The sequence below is a fragment of the Mastacembelus armatus genome, chromosome 13 (genome assembly GCF_900324485.2).
Source record: "Mastacembelus armatus chromosome 13, fMasArm1.2, whole genome shotgun sequence".
NCBI lineage: Eukaryota > Metazoa > Chordata > Actinopteri > Synbranchiformes > Mastacembelidae > Mastacembelus > Mastacembelus armatus.
This window is the reverse complement of record NC_046645.1, coordinates 6,926,292-6,946,886: the sequence shown is the minus strand read 5'-3', so window position 1 is coordinate 6,946,886 and position 20,595 is coordinate 6,926,292. Positions and strand designations below refer to the sequence as shown.

General features: G+C 39.7%; 1 protein-coding gene across 2 annotated transcripts in view; it reads right to left on the bottom strand.

Moving 5' to 3' along the window:
- The window catches only part of gria4a (glutamate receptor, ionotropic, AMPA 4a), an 87,451-nt gene extending 69,497 nt beyond the window's left edge, over window positions 1-17,954 (bottom strand). For both annotated transcript variants that reach the window (XM_026297028.1, XM_026297020.1), the window contains exons 1-2: window positions 17,631-17,954; window positions 14,435-14,593 (exon numbers count right to left, since the gene is read on the bottom strand). In XM_026297028.1, coding sequence (XP_026152813.1) covers window positions 14,435-14,593; window positions 17,631-17,724 — 253 coding nt within the window. In that variant the 5' untranslated portion in view covers window positions 17,725-17,954. The remainder of the gene's footprint in view (window positions 1-14,434; window positions 14,594-17,630) is intronic.
- Window positions 17,955-20,595: the final 2,641 nt, after the last annotated feature.

The window sequence follows — 20,595 nt, the reverse complement described above, 5'->3', positions numbered from 1 at the left end:
AAACAAAAAAGAACAACAAACAATACCTCAGCAGATACCTAAACCTGGGTTGTCTTTATAACTAATTTTACTAAGTATCTTCTCACTATTTAAAAACAGCAATTATTCTAAATTACCAAATTCATTCCTGCATAATCTGATGGCCATGTACTGTACAACAGAAACTCAGCCTCTCTCTCCCTCTGCAGATATAATCTCCCGCTCACCTTCTCCCCAGACAACTGCTCTGACGATATTACCTTCCCATATGGAGAATATTACTCTAGTATGCCATCTGTACTATCATCCTATCATCCCCTCGAGCGTGTGAGCGCATGTGTGTGTATGTGTCTGAGAACTAGAGACTGTGGGAGAATGAGCAAAGCGAGGAGGACGTGTGTGTATGTCTATAGTTGTGTCAATGACTGGGAGAGAGAGAGAAGTTAAGTGCATGTGCATTGGTGCCAATAATTCACAGTGTGTATAACACTGCCATGATAAGATGTGTAATAATCCACACCTAGAGCTGACTGTCATAGGCGATGCAGTTTTGTCTAAGGGGGTGTTTTTAATGACTGTGACCACATTTCTGCTTTGATGCATACAATACAAACAATGAAAAAGTATTTTATATTACATCACACAGAAAACATGAAGATATCACACACAGAACTGTTTACTTATACAATGCATTCAGAAATTATTCAGAGCCCCTTCACTTTTTTCAATTTTGTTATGCTGCAGCCAGTACAATTGAAGTATATATGCCCAGCTCTAGACTGTATCTCTTGGTGAGCTTTGAAATGATTTGCTTTTCTTTTTATTGTCGCGTCTTACATTTCCCCCTCTCCACACTGCAAACACATCCCTGACCCAAATCTTTCCTCTGGCATTTCACCTACTGCCTTACAAACACCAAAAACTGTCTGAGGTGATAGTCCTCTCTGCTCACGCAGAAGGAACAAGAGAAGGAAAGACTACGAATCTCCAGCCATATTAGCAACTCTGTGATGAGATTTGAGCTAAAGGCTATCATGACATATTCACATATTCACATTGACAATCAATCCTAATATTGATTGTCAATGTGAATATGTGAATATGTCATGAACCTGCAGATGTACCTGCAGATGTTGAGCAGGAACAATGTTTAACAAATGCACAATTTTAGTTTACTGTTTACTGGCATGGTAACATTTGCTAATTAGCACTAAACACAAGGTACATCACAGGTCACTAAAAATGAATGAAAAGTTATAATTCATATCTTAGAGAACAAAGTTTTTACCAAATTTTATGTCAAAATCCATTTCACAATTGTTCTGACATTTCTCTCCAAACCAAACCAAAACTCATGTGCAAAAGTCTGAGGATCACTAAAGTAATTGTAGTATATGGCAATCTATCTACTCTTTCACCTGCGGTTGGCACTAAATGAAAAGACAGGGGTCCAATCTGGACCAAATTGGAAGACCAATCGTTTAACTGACTGACATGGCCATTACTAGAACCATAGCACTAGCAAAGCAAAAAAGCAAGGCAGCAGACCCAAATTTGATGGTGAAAAGTAATCAGCTCTATCTTGACACACCAAACACACTCCCGCTCACAGTTTGACATTTACCTATGGGAGTTCTATATGTGTAATTACTAACTGTACTTTGACAGCTACTGCAGTCAAGGGCTTCAGAGTGGAGCATTTCCCTCTGGCTGCTCTGCTGACAGACAATAATATCTGCTAATAAACGGTATTTAGTAACTTGAAATCAATGCAGCATGCTGCACACAAATGGATGGACGCAGGCAATAAATAAAAAGACAGGATTCTATAAAGACAGATATGTCTAGATACTGATGACAGAGTCTAGATATTGCTGGAGAAATGTGGAAAGAACAGTGAGCAGTGCACGCTACCTTGTGAAATGTGTGTGTCTGTGGGGGGAAAGTTTGTAGTGGGCAACAGCAACAACAGTGAAGTCCTCCAGGCAGTTGGTGATCCCATTTAGTAAGCATCCTCTGGTGCCTCCTCCAACTAAAAGGGCCCCAGATGGGAAGGCTATGACCTTGTTCTGAACTTGTTTCACACTGCCATGAGGTAGTGTGGATGCTCAGCTAGTTTACATTTACCAACTCAATGCCTCTGTGAACAGAGTCATCACTGAATCAATGAATAAGAAGCTGTCACTGATTATTACACAGACTGAACATGTTTGACACACACAATTTGACACTGGTGTGTGTTTTCATAATATAAGGGTGATTCTGCTAATTCTTAATTAAACTGGAGCACACCCCGCCTTCATGAATTTAATTTGAATTGGTTTTATTGTGTTAATGCTCTCTTGGTCTTCTCTACAATGAGAGGAAACATAATGTCATAGATTGTCAGTAAAAATTATGAAAAGCGGTAGTGTCCTTGAGTGTTAATGCTGCCAATGTCACAGTCCGTCCAACATTTATAATAATGTTGGACATTGAGGGTCAAAGCAGGAAACATGATGATTATTAACTACACCTTGTCCTTTTGCCTTAAATTCATCTTCTCAAATTGTTTATAGACAGTCCATCATGAGAAAAGATACTTAAGTTCTATCCCTGGTTCATGATGGCTTTTATCATTATAATGCATAGAGCGAACAGATTCCTCAAAGGTCATCCAAAGCTAACTGTGAACAAGCAAATCATCAGCAGGCTGACCATATGCAGAGGTGGAAGGAGTAGATGCATTAAGTAAGTAAGAGCAGCAATAACAAAACATGAAAATATAAAAAAATCTGTATTCAAAATATCAAGTAAGTTAAAGAATTATAACAAAATAGCTTCATTAAAGTAGCATAAAATGGAAGTGCAGCATAAAACAAGTAGCCTAAAATGCTATTTAAGTACAGTACAAGAAGAGATAGTTATGATAAAAACTCTGGAGTACACTGCATATGACAGTATGCACCATGAGTATCTTAGCTTGTGCTCAAAGTAGTGCCTGGACTTCCATCACTGCTTGCTGTGTTTTGCTTTGACATGTTTCTGTATGATTAGAGGAGGAAAACTCCTCAGGAAGCTCCTTGTGCGACAGCGAGTGGAGCCACGTGGCGAACTGCTTCACTGCTGTTTCAGAAGTAGAGCGAGTCAGGAAGCTGAACAAGAAAGATGTAGCTCAGCAAGGAAAAACCTGCTGGGCTTTTACCAGGGTGGAAAATACACACACTAGACACTAGTAACACAGACAATTGCAAATATCCCAGCCCACAAATACTGTAGTGACTAGTTTGTGGTTTGTATTACGATACAAGGATTTGAGCTCACGTTTCTAAACTAGTGGACATAAGAAGGCAGACAGAAAGTGCTCTCAGGTAAAAATAGAAACAACGGAGGGCCCATCCATCACTGTGACTGTCTGAATGGCCAGATCAATTGTGTGTGTGTGTGTTTTATTTAATGCACTGCTTCAGTGAGAATCTGACTTATGAAACACAGACATGCACACATATGAACACATATGCAGGCAAACCAGTGAGCTTAAGGAGATGAATACCAATGCTGTCTGAAAGAAATTGACCTCTAAGACTGGTAAACACAGAAAGAACACATCCAAACATACACAGCAGCCATCTCTCTGTCTAGGCCTAAAGGTCAGTTGACTTGCTGAGTGTGTATCTATGTTCATATGTTCATGTACCTGGTCCCATGACAATCATCATAGACTGCATAATTTATTATTTTCCTCTATTCCTATGAGAGCCTCCATCTCTTCATATGAGCACCGCTCCTGCTCTGATCACTTTAATAGCCTTTTTGCTTCCTACTCTGTCTCTTCCTATTTGTAAGTGTGATAAATTACCTGCTGGTTACTTAGAAATTGTATTACCTTTGCTGAATACCAATGGGCTATTAGAGATGAACAGGTTCAACGTAGACACTGGCTTTAAGATTTTGGGAGGATTTCAAACTTATCGATGAAATTACATGTGTATACACACACACGTACACACAAATGTGCCTTTCTATACTGTAATGTTAGGGCACTGACATAATGCCTTCTCTGGCCCCTTAACATACCTTTGACCAACTCATCTAAAGTGGCTAATGCCAACCTCTACCTTGGCCCTAAGCTAAACCAAATGTAACTCTAAAAACAAGCTCTAACCTTCAAATAGCTCTTTGAAAATGTGATGGTTACAACAGTCTCCGCACAAAAATGGTTTCTACCTAAAATCTAATCTCATAACCACAGAAAGATTTTTCACATGCAAAGAGAGATACTAGGTCTATCCAATTAAAGGCAAAAGTTCAACTTGACTTTCTCTTGTGTGTGTGCATGTGTTTTTTGTGCCTCTGTGAGTGTGTAAGTTTGTATGTGTGGGTGTACACATTGGCATGTGTGTGTAAAGGTCATGCCTCTCATCTCTCAGTGAGCCTTGGTGAGAAGGACTGAGTGGCAGCACTCATCAATATTAACTAATGCCCTTCCTTTCATGCACATCATAAATCCATGGAAACAAACACACACAAGGGTTTGAGGACTAGTTCCTGTTGTGTATGTGTATGTGTAGGAGAGAGAAAATGATTTTGTTAGTATGATGACTGTCAAGAAATGTCAAGACAAAGCCAGTAAAATATTTCAAAAAATAGTATTCACTGATATTGATAGTTTTTCCTACAATCCAAATTCCAGGTTAAGATAGAGAAAAACCACAGGCAAGATGCAGTAAGTGGAGTGAGGCAAAGAAGCAAAATAGACTGACAGATACTGCAGGTGACAGATGTGATGATGTGGATGTAGGTACAATGTGTGCTTCGGCAGATAATTTGTTCAAATAAACTCACCACACACATACACACCTCAGTTTTGGTCCCACACCAAAAGCCACTTAACAACTAATGAGCAATGAGAGAAAGGACAGATAGCGGAGAATGTGAGAGAGTGGTGCAGAGAGTCAGAGATGAAGGAAATAGCATGAATAACATTAGTCAATGAAACTAAAGGTGAAAAATAAAAAAAGAAGAAACAGCAGAAAAATAACAGAAAAGCAAAATGTTTCTGTTTGATGGGTATGTGTCCATGCTTGTGCTCATGAGCATAAAAAAAGAAAATGACATGAGAGCAATGAAAGGAAAATAGAGAAGAACAAAGTCTGCAAATGGAAATGCTTTGATCATAACATGAAAACAACAGCGGCTAAGCTGAGAAAGTGAAGAACAACAAAAAGACGTCACAGACAATTACTGCTAACATGGCTCCATTCAGCATAAACACCACTGTGTTTTGCTAAGGCGACACATAACACTTGAAATCTGCTGTCATCTCTTCTCATGCTTTTCATCTTCCAAATGCCAGAGCATGAAAAACAAACAGAGGAAACAGACTTTTTTCTGTTTACAGTGCAGCTAGCATGCCCAGTGGGAAAATAGGGATTTTAATGAAACACATTAGACAGTCAGAGGCAGCCAGGGCTCTTATTGTGTGTGTCTGTAGGTGTGGGTCAGCTTGTGTGCTAAAGAGACACAGTCTGCCTTTTATTCCAGCAAAGTCACATTACCTTGAGGGAACATGGCTATTCATTGAGACATACTGCATGGTCTAATAATATTATTCACTGTTCATCCCCACTGAGGCTTGAATAAACAGGGAGGGAGAGTATGGTGCTGACCTGGAATTCATTTTTTAAAAAAAGAAAAAAGACCCTCCATCTTTCTGATTGATCACAGAAAACTCACTAAAATGTTTTCCTGATTGTTACTTTAATATCACTTGGCTAGACCAGACAAAATAGCACAGCGTGTCGTGGGAGGATCTCACTCTAGCTTCAGGCTTGGTAGTCTGTAAAACCAGCAATAAGACTGTCTCACTCTGTCTCTTCTTGCCTGAAGGAACCACAGAGTCACAAAAAGGAATTTCATTATTATGTGTTTCAGTGCAGCTTTAGTATTATGATTCCCTGAATGCTATTCTGTTGGCTTTTTGTTACCATGATAACTAAAACTATTAATGCGTTAACTGCCAGATCTACACTTAAAGCATATAAGTACCAAATATTGCCAAAAGACATCTTTGACATCTGAAAGGTGTCTGAAAATATCACATTCACATTCTGTTAGCACCGAACTTTGTTAATTATGTAAGCATAATTAAACTTTCAATTTTCTAGATCATTGTTCTGAAATGTCTTTGGAAACATTTTAGAGGCATTTTCAGTGACATATTCTAAGACTTTATAAGGCATATACTGACTGAAACACAAAACCTTTGTAAAGTCTGGCTATGATTCCTGCTTTTAGGTCATTTAACAGGGTTACATTTAACATTTAAACAGGTATTTGGATTTATTTGGAGCTGTGTTTTTGCCCATCTTAAGAATGTAAGGCCAGGGGTCCAGTGGGCTTTCACTAAAATCAGCTGCCCACTGTAGCCAAAAACATATGTTAGTAGAAAGAGTGAGAATGAACCAAAAGAGCTGCAGACTGGAAAACCAAAGCAACAAGCTGAAAAACACAAAAAAAAAAGCTTTGCAGATTTGTGGGCAATTGCAGAGACAGGTATTTGTATTTAGGTTCATCATTACGAGTAACCTCTTTCAAATACATTTTGTTGACAAAGATTAAGTCTAATGCTGCCTGTGCATCACAGCCTTCAGCTATTGCTAGTGCAATGAGATGTCAGTTTTATTCGCTGGCAGTGGACTTTTTAATGAGTGAGACACACTGAGACACAGTCTGTTTTCTTGTAACACTAAATAAAATCAGATTACCTGGAGCAAATGTGTGGATTCATTGCGACATGCTGCATGGTCTAATAATACTGCTTGCTGTTTGGTCATTACTGCCGAGGGTGGAATAAAATTATTCAACAGAGCGAGTCCCGCGGGAGCACTTACAGCACTCCACATGAGCCACCATGCACATACAGTATGCACACACTGAATACTGGTGAGCATTTAATTGTCACTGGTGATTAAAGGAAAATGAAGAAGTGGGAAATCTGATATGGTGGTGAGCTACTCGGCCACAAACACACAAACTCTGAAGTTACTTATTTAGTGTCTAATCAAATATGCACTGAAAGTAGACAAACTAGATGCTAGTATATCTCTAATACTGTATGTATGTTTGCTGTAAAAGTGTGGCTTCTTGTGTTTTGATTTAAATTTCTGCTGTTATGTGAAGGCTTGTGATTATTAAATTCTAGTTGCACATTTTCTTGAATTTGAAGGGTCTTATGTTCTATGATAACAGGTACAGAAATAAACTAAAAGTATCATTAACTTTACAGTTACATGACAAGATATAACAACAAGCAGGGAATAAAACACTCACTTTTCATTTTACGGCTTCACTTTACCACAATACTGCATTGCAATACACTTTTCAGCGTTGATTATTACGTAATACTACAAGTGTTTGTGTCCGGATGAATACACAATTCTGAGTTGCTTTCAGTCTAAGGGTTATTTATGAAGCAGTTAAGGATGAAAAATTCTTTAAAAAACTACAGGTACTTTGTAAAACTAGTAGTTTTCAAGCAGTTAGTTTGCAAATGTTAATACATGTGTCTGTATCCATGTGTGATAAGATGGCATTTGTCACTTTTACTTGACTGGATGAAATAAGAGCCATCTATAGAGCTTACAGGCTCATGATTCATTATACGTGTGCACAGAAATATAACTGAGCTGTAGTACATCCCTGTAGGTATTTTTGTGTTGTATCAGTTTCATCATTAATGTTCCAGTTACAAAAACTCACAGCTATGTTGGAACATAAATAGTTTTCACTATCCTCCCAGTAAAGGCATCTGTGAATAAAAAAAGTTCAAATAAAATTAATCCATTTTTGTCATGCTATTACCTCAGAACCAGATAATGTATCTTGATGGCAGGAAAAGCTTTTAACTCACCGCCAGGATCATCCTGCACTTTCAGTATGCAAGTAGCATGAATAAACGAAAGCTTGCTGCAAACTAAATCTCCTTTCCCTGCCAGGGTTTCAGATTTCATTTCACTGTTTCCCCATTGTGGCCATTAAGAAGACATATAACCATGCCAAATGTCACCAATAAAGATCACGGTACAGCGTTATTATTGAGAGTCTGAAACCATCTACAAGATAACTGAGCCGTTTAATGAAAGAGGTAACCAAGGAAAAGGCATGGCATGAAGAAGTGCTGTATATGATGACACTGGTAATATATATATAACTTGGCCATCAGTGTTTACTATATATATGTGTTTGAGAGGGAATGAGAGAGAGAGAAAAAGACCCACAGTGAGAGGTAGACTGTAAAAACTGTGCTTTTGTGTGTTGTCCCAGGAATTTATTTAATCAAATCTCCAAGCTTGGTTAAATGTAATACACTGACTTTTTAAAAGTCTGTGTGTGTTTTTATGGTTACCACTATATTAAAACCCTTTCAATTAACAACTAGCAGAACAACAGAACCAGTAATCGTCTTGTCAACAGGGGAATGCAGAATTGCAAGCATGTGTTTCCACTTGGCACCTTTAATGAGCAGGAAAATGGTAAGATACGCCTGAAACAAGCTCCTGACGCACAGTGACAATAACAGTTATTGAGAACAACGATTCAACTTCGCATTGTGACTGGTCAGTTTATGAAGAAACTACATATGCAAGAACCTTAATTCCACTGAAAATATATAGCCTAATAGTAATATACAATTTACACTTTTAAATCAAGAATTGAGAAAACGATTTATATCTGATGCAAGAGATGAATGGGAGCCCTGTCTTAGACGCCTATGGTGAAGGTTTTGATTTTTACTTAAGAATTGGTTCCATTTGTCGATATCAGCATTACACCACTAAACAAATATAGATCTTTAATGCTTTAATTATTAAGTATGCTGCATTGATGCACAGGGTAGGATGCCACCCTCATTCAGGCTCAATGAAAGAAGTTAATTCGGGGGAGCCTACATAAGGTTGCATATACGTTTCATTGGCACCTGTTATTCTTGGGCCCCTTGGGCCTCATCCTTCTCATGCTTAACGGTGCCTGGGTGAACAGGTGTACTCCAGGCATCTGTGACATCATGGATTTCACATTTCACATATGGCACCTTGACAAAAGAGATGTGGGAAACAGAAAAGAACACCTATTGATCCCACTTCCACAGACTGATGCCAGTACTGTTTACTGCTCTGAAAGTATCGTCAACATGGTGTTTCCTTTGATTGTATACAGCAGAGTTTACACCTTCACTCTAAACCACTCTGTCTGAACTGCACACTGACAGTTGCCCAAGTGTGTGGCCTGAGAGCCTGAAGTGTGTTTGAGGATTGTAGATTTATTCTAAAAGCACAAGCGCAAACAGCCAGTACAACAGCCAAAGTTACACAGAGATGAAGCATAAATATTTGTTATCTCAATGGAAGCACAGTACTTAATGTGAAGACTGAATATGATAGGAGCCCCGGCCTTGTCAGGTGCACAGGTCTAAATACCACCACCTAATTCAGAAGCCTAATATGCAACATGTCTTTGAATTAACCCTTTGGAATCTACCATAGACCGCTCTTCATATATTACATAGTTCCCTGGGGAGCTCATAGACCCTGTAGAGGGTTATTTAATTTTGACCCTAAATCTAAAAAACAGAGAGACAAAACAAGACTGACACCTCAAGGAGATTCTAGCCTGACTCAGTTAACCTAAAAAGGCAATCAGGTGCAGCCTGCATGTAAATGCAATCTGTAGCAGTATTGATTTCTAAATGATTCACTATAGGCACAGTCTATATTAACTCTAGATGGCAAATGAGGTTATACATCACCACAATAATCAACCACACAACACATCGTTATCATTAGAGATGTATGTGTGGAATAGAATAGCCTATAATTTCTCTTAGTTTGGGACATGGAACTGTTTAAAACAAAAATCATCCCATATGTCAAGAATCACATTTACAGTGTACAGCTATGGAAGTATGTTATTGTGTCTCAGCTCTGGCATCATAAACAAAGCATATCAACCTCTTTGTTGCAAATTCTTCCCTCTCCATTTCTTTCTCCACCATCCCTAATTTATCTTATCACTTTCTGTCTATATCATCACACTCTGTCTCAGCAGGTTTTTTTTTCACACGTTTATACACACACACACACACACACACACACACACACACAAAACCGATTTTGGTCTTGCTAATTTATTGTATTGTTTTCTATAAGCCAGTGAATAGAGAGTGGAATAATGTGCTTCTCTGGTTGAGGCACAACAAAAACACACATATATAGTATAAAAAGACATAAGAAAATAAGACAAGCATATACCTACATAGAAATTTGTACCTGTGTTATACAGACACGTACACTGATAAGCATGTGCATAAGAGAAACAAAGAAAGACTGGCAGTAGCAGAGAATATATATAGGCCTATATATACATGTGTGTGTGTGTGTACGTGTGTGCGTTTGTCCCTGGGACAAGAAAATAGGTTGTATTCCTCTGTGAATAAGGAAAACGATGGGGACCAGGGATTTTTATGATCTGTCCACGCTTCCTGAATCCTAGAATAGAGGGGAACTAGCCAAGGTCAAAGGCAGAATTCACTATTCTAATTCGGAGCGTTGCTCACCACCCGGAGCAAGAGTCAAGGATTAATTTACAGATCCATTCACCACGCCTGTGCAGAGGGAGAAGAGATGGCAAAACGTGAGGGAGAATAGAGGAGCAGCAGAAGAGAGAAAGAGTCTGAGGTGATGAGAAGACAATGGGGAGACCAACAGAGAGGAGAAAACAGGGAAATAAAGAAATGAGTGAGAGAGATGGAACAAGTGGTGATGAAAGAGAGACAGAAAGAGGGACAAAGAAAAAGAGACAAGTGGTTATGCTTGTTATGCGTAGCCTGCGGAGAGACAGCAGACGGTGCACATAGAAGAGCTTCATTTTCCAAACACTCCTCCTCTTATGGCCCAATGCCTGCATGAGTGTGTGTGTGTGTGTGCATGCGCGTGTGTGTGTGTGTGCCTGGAATTACTAACACTGGAGAATCAAATCCTATTTACACACTCACATTGTGTGGACTTGGCCTCCACAAGGAATTTTAGTGTGATGACTTGGTTTAGGGTTAATATACATTAGATTAGATGGCACTTTATTGATCCCCTGGCAGGGAAATTCAGGGGAAAGGTGAAAATTCAGGTCATAGGGTTAAACAGGAAAATGGTTGCTATGGTTAAGGTTACAGCTAGTCTAAATTAATTAAATTAATGTAAGTCAATGTAAAGTCCCCATGAAGAATGGAAGTGATTTGGTAGACAGATGAGCAACAAGAGATCAACACAAAAGCAGGACAGAAAAAATAGAAGTCAAATAAAATTGTTAAAAAATAAATAAAGAAAATAAAGGAAATGCTAAAGTAAACCACAAATGAGAGACAAGGCAGAAATATATATCCCCTTAAAGGATAACACTGACCTTTCTGTGCATTTCCCTTGCCTGTCTGTGGCTCTGAGCCCTAAGCCTATTTGTTTCAACTGAAGACATAAATATTTAAAATTGGGTCATAAAAACAAAGTTGAATTTTTAAATAGGCTATGTAATTTCCTCAAACAGTTAGGCACTGTAGCTTTTAGCAAACTTTACTCAAATAGGAATAAATTGAGTGCATTTGTTAGGGACTATTTTCAGCCCTGGATGAATACACAATCGTGTCAGGTCTTAGCTAAACAGTGAAAGTCCTTGTAATCCTCATTATCTGACAGTATTACATACAATATCTGTAGCACTGGTACAGCTCATTATTAAAGCTATATGATATTTGCACTGGCTGAAATGCTTAAACTCAGGACTCATTATTCTTTATGGTTGCACCATTCCATCAAATGGGAATATTCTAGATGTTCCCCAATTTTAGGTTGACAAATATTAACATCTATTAACACAGTAGGCGATCAGCTAAGGTCTTTAAATATGGTTTGGCCGCACACCGTGAACAGAGAGAGGGTTCTCGTGCACACTGTGCCCAGTCAGTGGGGTTCAGTACATGTGTACAGATTGTGAAACACCTGCAGGATTGTTTTGTGCATTCAGAACTGGTCGTACATAACACTGTCCCCTCAGCACACCCCTTCATTCATCACTAGAAAAATGTATATGCCTCTCTTTACATTAGAAAAAAGCCAGTTGATGTTTATTCAATATGCACCTTCTTGCTCTAACAGTTTAACAATGAATGGCCATAGATGAAGCATGTGATGGGTGGGAGGAGGCAGATGGACTATTAATTTTCAAATGATTGTAGGTAGTCTATTCATTAATGCTAGGCGACAGTACTGGGGGTGGGAGACAAACTTGGAAATTGCATTACACAGTTTTGATTTATGGATCTATGTGACTTGCATTTGTCTGCAGTTAAATCCTATAACAATACCTTCCAGGGATATAAAACATCTACATTTATTTTACTCACACATAAAACAACATAAATCAAATGCCAGATAATATTCAAGAGCTTTCAGACTTTGAACTACTCCTCTGAAAACCATTTCCTTGCCATTTTCAATATCCTTGTTTGACAAAGGAGCAACTTGTGTTGGGTTTCATTTACATCTTGGAGATATTTTAAGAACCTTGTTAAACACACTCATATAATACTATAAGGAGAAGTACTGTATTGTATGTGCTATACCATATTGATTTTGTTCATTCTGCCTCGTTACAAAGCGCAGTGGTCGATTTGTTAAAGTTTAATGAGATAGGGAAATAAAACATTACAGTACAATCATTTAAATATTTCCTTAAAATAAGACAGATGTGCTGTAGGACTGTGTTAATGATGAGATATGATACTCTTTAAAATGAACCGAGAATGCTGAACCATGTATCATACCAAGATGTAAAACACTGAAGAACTTCACATTTACTAGCAAAGGCAACAGATTTCCCTAATCTGGTGCTATTCTCTTTAATCAACAGTATCACCACACATTACTCTGCTGTACTGCTGCCCTGTTTATTTCAAAAATTAACTTAAACTTATTAGCTCACTGAACTGAAGTGTTGGCCCTCATGCACTGACATTACACACACACACACACACAATTCTCACCAGGCAACAGAGAGTATTATATGAAGAGTATCTTGTAGAGATTCTTCCAGTAAATAAATACACAGACACATCTATACACATTAAAGTCATTTTGATTAGTGTGTCATTCACTAATGCCACTGATCAGGGAAATAATGAACTTTCTGAACTTCTCTCATGTGACAACAGGCACAAGAAAGGCACAAGCAAGGACATCTCGCTGTACTGGGAAATAAAACAATGATTATCCCAATTATCTTTTTTTGTGTTTGTGAAATATGATCATTTCAGGAAATTATGTTGCATTCAACAGGCCTTAGCCAAGTGGCACCCCAAGGCACCAGTCAGGTTGATGGAATATAGTTACTTTAATCTCCTTCCCCAAGCCAACTGTGTTTATACAGAAAAAGGTCCATAGTCATTGTGAACAAATACATAGTACTGAGCAATAAAGCTGCATAGCAAAAGTACAGCATGATGGGTCACCACTGTGTGGTGACAGAACATCAAATAAGCACAAATTCAACTTGGAATGATCCAGAATGTCACATTTCATTATTTTCTTTTGATTATTCTAGTATTTAATGATGAAAAGAAATAAGTGTCCATTGTAAAAAGTGCAGACACCTGATGCATGCTGAGCTGCTCTATATTGCCTTGTTACTACTGACTCACCAGTACAAACATCAGAAAATCTCACTCATGCGTTTCCAGGTGGAGGTAGTGTGTGACGACAGGGATGATGAAAGATTAGTTGTCACGCTTCAAAAAGTTCAGAGAGGATATAAAGTACTAACAGTTCCCCTGTGCTTTGAAAACAAAAGGGTCCATTTTCACTGCTGTCTGCAACTTGTTCCAAAACTGATTTTACAGTTGGAATAAATTGCAATTTTTCAGAATGGGTAATATTACCTTTCTGCAGATGCAATGGATAGTACTAAGTGGGAATAGATGTGGACACATGGAGGAGCAAAAGTATGAATAACGTGGGCCATAATGGTTGGCAATTTAACCACTGAGATTGCCTCAAAATGCCTTGCAGTATCGTTAGAACCTTTGTGTTAGGCTTTCTTAAAATGTACTTCAACATCTAAAATCATTTCAAATGACAATTTGTTCCACATTTATTGCAGCAAAGCCAGTTTTCAGACAGGGTGCCCAAAAGAACACTCAGCTTTGGTATCGTGCATGACAAAGATAATAAATTTGCAGTCTGATCCTTTAAACAACTTGACTTCCTAATTAAACCAATCCTTTTTGTGTAGCATGGTGAAGAGAGAGGAGATTGAGACTGAAAACCAAACACTGGAGAGAGACAGAAAGACAAAGGTATAGAGAATGAAAAACAGAAAGTACTTGTGTTTCATTCAGTCTTATTTTTAGTCGCACACACTTTTAAACACTTACATGCATTGGTGACGGCAAAGCTGTTGGCGGTCTCTATGTTGTCAACGTGTGGGACCAGGTTAAAGGGAGCTTCCGTAGCATTAGGGCTGGTGTTGTGAAGGAAGATAGCTAGTCGAAACGCTGTATACTCCTGATCAGTATTCCTAATGAACAACCCACCTAGAGAGAGGGACAAAGAGAGAGGGTGAGGAGGAGAAAAGCATGATGGAAAGGAGAGGAAGTGAGTTATTGTAAGGTATAGAAGGGTCAGATGGGAGAGTGGTGAGAGAGGAAGAGAGACAGGAAGAGGAAGAGTAATATGGAGAATGAGCAATAGATGGGGGGAGGGCAGAGAGAGTTGAAGGAGGGGAGGGAGAGAAGAAGAGAAGAAAGCCAAGATCTTCATTAGCTTTGTTACAAAAGGTAATTTGTCTTTCACCACGTCCTCACTCTCACACACATAAACATGAATACAAACACACTTAAGAATACCCACACTATGCTTTTGATTGATGAAACTGGCAAAAGACAGAGACGGAGAGAGGGAAAGAGAAGAAAAGGGAGACAACTAAGCCGACAGGACGGCAGTCAAAGAAATAATGAGTTGGAGAGGATATAAAAGAAAACAGAGGAGGAAGGCCAGATCAGAAAGTGTCAGCTGAATAAAGGAGGAGTAATGGCCATGTGAATAGAAAGGGGGAAGGCTAAGTGTCAGCTGGCTTTTAAAAATTAGAATACCCCTCAGTACGGCCCATCTGACAGAATGAAAATGAGAGGGGCGAAAAGAGAGTAGTGTTACAGTCAAGACCATCTAAGACCAAGACAAGATCAAGACCAGACCAATACACATATATGAGCTTTTAATATAAATTACATAGTTTTTTTCTTTTTTCTTCTTGCAAAGTGCAGTAAAGGGAACAAGGTCTAAATCTAATTAGTGTTTGCAGCGCTCCCCTTTGCCTTTAAACCAGCAGCACTTCTTTTTGGTTTGGTTTGGTTTTGCACACAGTTTCTCCTGGTACTGCTAAAGTTCTTGTGTAGATTCAGGTTGTCCCAGTGTCCTTATTATTATGAGTTCTAGTAGGTTCTTTATGGGCTTGTTGTCCTGCACAATGAAACTGGGATCAATCAGACAGCTGAGGGTGTTGTGTGATAAAAATCAAAAACATCTATTGCCTAAAACGTCCAGACAGTACTATGTGTACAAAACCTTGTTACTGGCATTGACAAAAGGGAAAACAAAATATTCAAATATCAGAAAGAAAAGACAAATGGCAAGGTCAACATGTAACATAACCCACAACACATGGGCATGGCCAGTCAGCAACGATAGCATAACCACAACAATCAATATATTCCGCAAACATCCACAGAAAATGAAGACAGAAAAAGTTTTTCAGTTGCTATTCTGGTAAAGACTGAATCAGTAAGTATTTATTTCCAAACATCATCTGGAACATGAGAAATGTAATCCCCCTGTTTGTCTCCATGAATAAGCAGCAAAACTGTGTTAATGTTTTCATTAACTGAATGACGCATGTCTGTCTTTATGGTAAGAACTAAAATCAATTTGTTAGATTGCTGTAATGGTGAACCTATAGTTCTGCATGACTTCATACTGAACTGAAATAAAGTGATGTGACATAAGTTTAACTGATTTAGACACAGCTATGAACCCTCACCTCGCACTGGGAGAAAGAGGGAGGACAGAGGGACAGAAGATGACAAGGGAAGAGTCAGGTGTCAGAACATATTGAAGGAAGCAATTGTCACTAAATAAGGTCACTTATCTGTGGGTCTACATGTGTCACTTTGATGCTAAAAGTTCCCTTTTTTTCTTCCTCTATGAAATATCATTATGCCCCTTTGCAGATACGTCACCAAAGTCAGACACTAAACACACATGACACAAAAAGACAACTGATCGTTGTCTTAGATCACACACACTGTGATGAGGAGTCCAGGTATGACCCAACATGACTCGCTACTGCACAAGTTTATTGAAGAAATACCATATTCTCATCCTTGACAATCTCTGTTTCCCCTACACAAACACACACACACAACAAACTGTCTGTGCTTCCATTAATATTACCCTTGTGTGCAATGCAGAGATATGCAAATGACTCTTCAAGTGAACTGCTGGAGAGGAGAGGAGTGAAGGATCACATATGTATGTAAGTATTTGAGGAGGATGGTCAAAGGCAGAGAAGAAACGTGTGCATGTGTGTGTTTCTACATGACCACAGATGCAAGCACACACATTTTGTATAGCATGTGCAGCTACACATTTACTGTCTCAGCACATGTAGCCTATACTGTGTAAACATTTGCACCCCCATGCTGGACTTGTATGTGAATACACATTGGCAGCTGTGTGCACAGCACATGGTATCTGTATGACTGCATGTGCACGCTCTACATGTACACCCGTGTTTAAAACCCAACACAAAAACGTGTGTGCGCCAAGCAGAAAATACTTAATGTATTAAGTTTATTGGCAGCTGTAGGGAGACAGAGTCAAGGAGCCGAATCTCATTATAGGACCTCCCAGCTGCCCCCCACAAGGAGTGATGCAGTGCATTCATTATCACACACATGCCTGCACAAACGTGTGTGCGTAAGAGAGACAGAGAGAGATTCCGTGCATGTGTCATCCACATGTACTCAAAAAAACAATGAAAATCCGGATTTTGTTAACTTTGTTTTTGATCTATGGGATGGGTTTGGAGGCAGGATCCTCCCGCACTGACAAGAGGAGGGTAACTGGAAAAGGGCAGGGAGAGAGAGAGAGAGAGAGAGAGAGAGAGGGAGGGAGAGAGAGAGAGAGAGAGAGGGAGTGAGAGAGAGAGAGAATACTGCAGTGTCTAAACAGTGAAGAAGACGAGAACGGAACAAAGCTCGCTGAAACATTCATGAGCCCACAACAGCCTTTAAAACACGCGCAAAACAGTAAAAGGATAGAGTGACGGTGTGTGCGCATCTATAGATCATATGAGTCACAGCAAAGAAACTAAATTCTCAAAACGGGAAAGGATGCAGCTGAAGACAAAATGTTTCTATACTTCGGTCCCATCTTTCTTGCGTGAATTTATTGTGCTTGACAGTGATTTTTATTTTTTCTTTGCTTTCCTCCTTTTCTTAAAATCCACTAACATTCAGTCAAGTGTAACAGATCTGAGTATCCGTGCGTAAAATCAGTAATCCTCCAACTCACCTATCTGCACTGAGCTGGGGAAAGCCCCGGTCGCCAGACCCCAAAGGGCGGAATACACCCCGAGAAAGTGCCAAGAAAAAATAACAATCCTCATTTTTCTTTCCTTCAATCCCTTTAGAAAGTGTTGGGAGACATTGGGAGAGCGGGGAGATGCGAGAGAGAGAATAAGGCGCCAGGAAAGAGGAAAAAAGAAGAAAGATGAGAGGTTTTGAGGCTCCCCCGTTTGTCCAGCGGTATTCCTATTCCATGGTGGATTCGTTCGTTTCTTTGCCTGCAGTGTCCGCTCAGTAGAGAGCTTTGACTCCGGTGCACATGGAAAGACCGGGCGAGAGAAAGTGGGGAAACTCGCTAGAATGATTGGCGAGCTGAGAGAACAGTCTGCATGGAGGAACTGGACATGCGCGCCCCGTCTCTCTCTCTCTCCCACACACCCTCTTTCTTTCTCGTTCTCTTTCTCAGAGAGACTGTTTCGCTCTCTACCATCTCTTCCTCTCCATCCTCTACTTTTCCCTTCCCCGTGTTTCGATTTTGAATAAAATAAGACGATCCGCGTGAGTGCGTGTGTGTGTGTGTTTACGCGCACTACCCCATGTTCCTGCGTCTTATGTACGCTTTAGAGTATCTGACCCAGCAGGACATGTTCTAATCAGTCAGCACTGCCCCATTTCATTCGTCTTTAGTATAAGTTGAAGAAGAAAATGTTTTATGTGAGAAACGAAAAGCGAGGACTGCTGGTTTGTTGTGTTTTCATTAGTGAGGCAGACTGAAGCGCGAATGAGACAGAGAGCTACTTGCGTTTACGCAGCTGTATTACAAACTCGATCCATCCTGACGCATTGATCCACTCCGCGACCAAACCTGTCTCTGTGTCCCACCAAGGCAGCAGCAGCATGCAGGACGACTGACAGAGGCCGCCTGCAGCTGCGAGACGTCCTGCGCTCCCGCTATAATGATCATCACTGTTTCAGCGTCACCACCATCACGCACCGACATCTGGCCACCGAAGGGAAGAAAAAACAAAACCTCAAGAAAGAAAGCGCGATCACCCTGCGACACAGAGTGACACAAGCCAGACATAATGACGTGCTTTGTGCAGCCTAAAACAAACTGTGAAAATAGAATCATAGCCCGCGCCACAGTGTATTAGTGCATTATGTTATAACCATATCCCACTGAGAGTCGTTTTAGCCTGTAGGCACTGCAGCAGGTCGGTAAAACTGACAGACGGACTGGGATCGCGAAGTTCCACGGTGAAGAGCACGGTTGGGTTTTTCCAGATGGCGAAACTAAAGGGATGCTGCACGGCTGGTTCCAATGAAAGACGCAGGCTGTGCATCTCTGAGGGGGTTTCCCGGTCGGCAGCAGAGCACATGAGTAAATCAAACAGTCTGGAAAAATGCGACTTTAACATTTCTTACATGTTACACTAAAATTTTCTACACAGTTAGGATGTTAATTTACTTCAAATGAGACTTGGCTCCAGGTCTCCTTTAGTAACAGAACTGTATGCACACAGGCCCCCAGTTTATTTTAAAGTTAAGTTTATGAACTACATTCTTCTGAATGAATGAACACTCTTCTAACTTCTGGATTTCCCCCATGGGGGATGAATAAAGTATCTATCTATCTATCTATCTATCTATCTATCTATCTATCTGCATAGAAGTCAATGCAGCCAACTTAACCGTGTCCCATACACAGAGTGGCATGAAAAAACAGAACCCTGTCTATTTGAACTAATATCAGGGAATAAATGGAAACGTGTGTTCATACTGAACATTCAATTATTGACAGTGGAGGTTGGAAAGAGTATGTGAAACCTTGAGTCAAGTTAATGAAACAAAACTGGAGGTGTGGGATAGAGCTGCTCAACACTCGAAGATTCAGAGTCTGATTTCACAACAACCTTATTAATTAACAATGTCTAAAAACGTATGATCAAGTGTTAATTTGCATAAAGTTGAAAAGAATCCAAAGTTATCTCAAAGTGTTTATATCTAAATCAGTTCACAGACAAACTGTGGAGATACAGATTTAGTATTGTGGCTCAAACTAATAACTAAATGCTTAAGGGGATATTTGGAGTTAACGTCCATGTTCATGAGCCTGAAAGAGATCTACACATCAACATGAAACTATCTCATTGGTGAAGTATGGGGAGCATCATGATTTGGGGCTGCTTTGCTGTCTGTGGACCTGGTCGATTGTCATGACTGAAGGGAACAGGAATTTTCAATATTATTAGGGTATCCAACAGGATAAGGTCAGGATGGCTGTGCACCAGTTGAAGCTCAGCAGGACCTGAGTGATGCAGTAGGACAATAACTCTAAACAAAGTAAATCTACTGTAGATTGACTTCAAGCACCAAAAAGCCTTTTGGAGTGGTCCAGCTCTTGTATTTCTTGTGGTCCAAACAATTATATTTCTCTGTACTTGTGACTAAGATGATGTTCAGGTCACATTTTTGATCAGTTATTGCAGAAAATAGGTATTTCCAAATGTTCAAATACTTTTTTTGCCACTGCACTGATCTAAGGACCAGAGCTCAGTGGACAGGCTTCCATCAATTAGTGTGCAGTGATCGATTATGAAATCAAACTGCTACATGCAGACAGGAGTTTGAAGGGGAGAACTCAGTGAACACAAACACAACACTAAGGCATTTCGCTGATTAGTTTGTTATTTATGTTATCCTGCAGGCTGAGTTAACTGGCCTTCATGGCATATTAACGTGTGTACCTCACTTCAGACACGCGGATAGATGACAAATTAAAGGATAAAACAGAATGCTATTCTGATGGGAGGGAGCTCTTTTCAAGAGGACAATGCCAGCTTCTGACAGCCACAGACATGCAATATCATTACCTGAAAACTGGCATCACACTGCAAATACACACAGGGAGAGCCGAGCCTTAGTTCTTACTTAATGTCATTTGAAATAAATGTGGGGTATCAGAATGATTT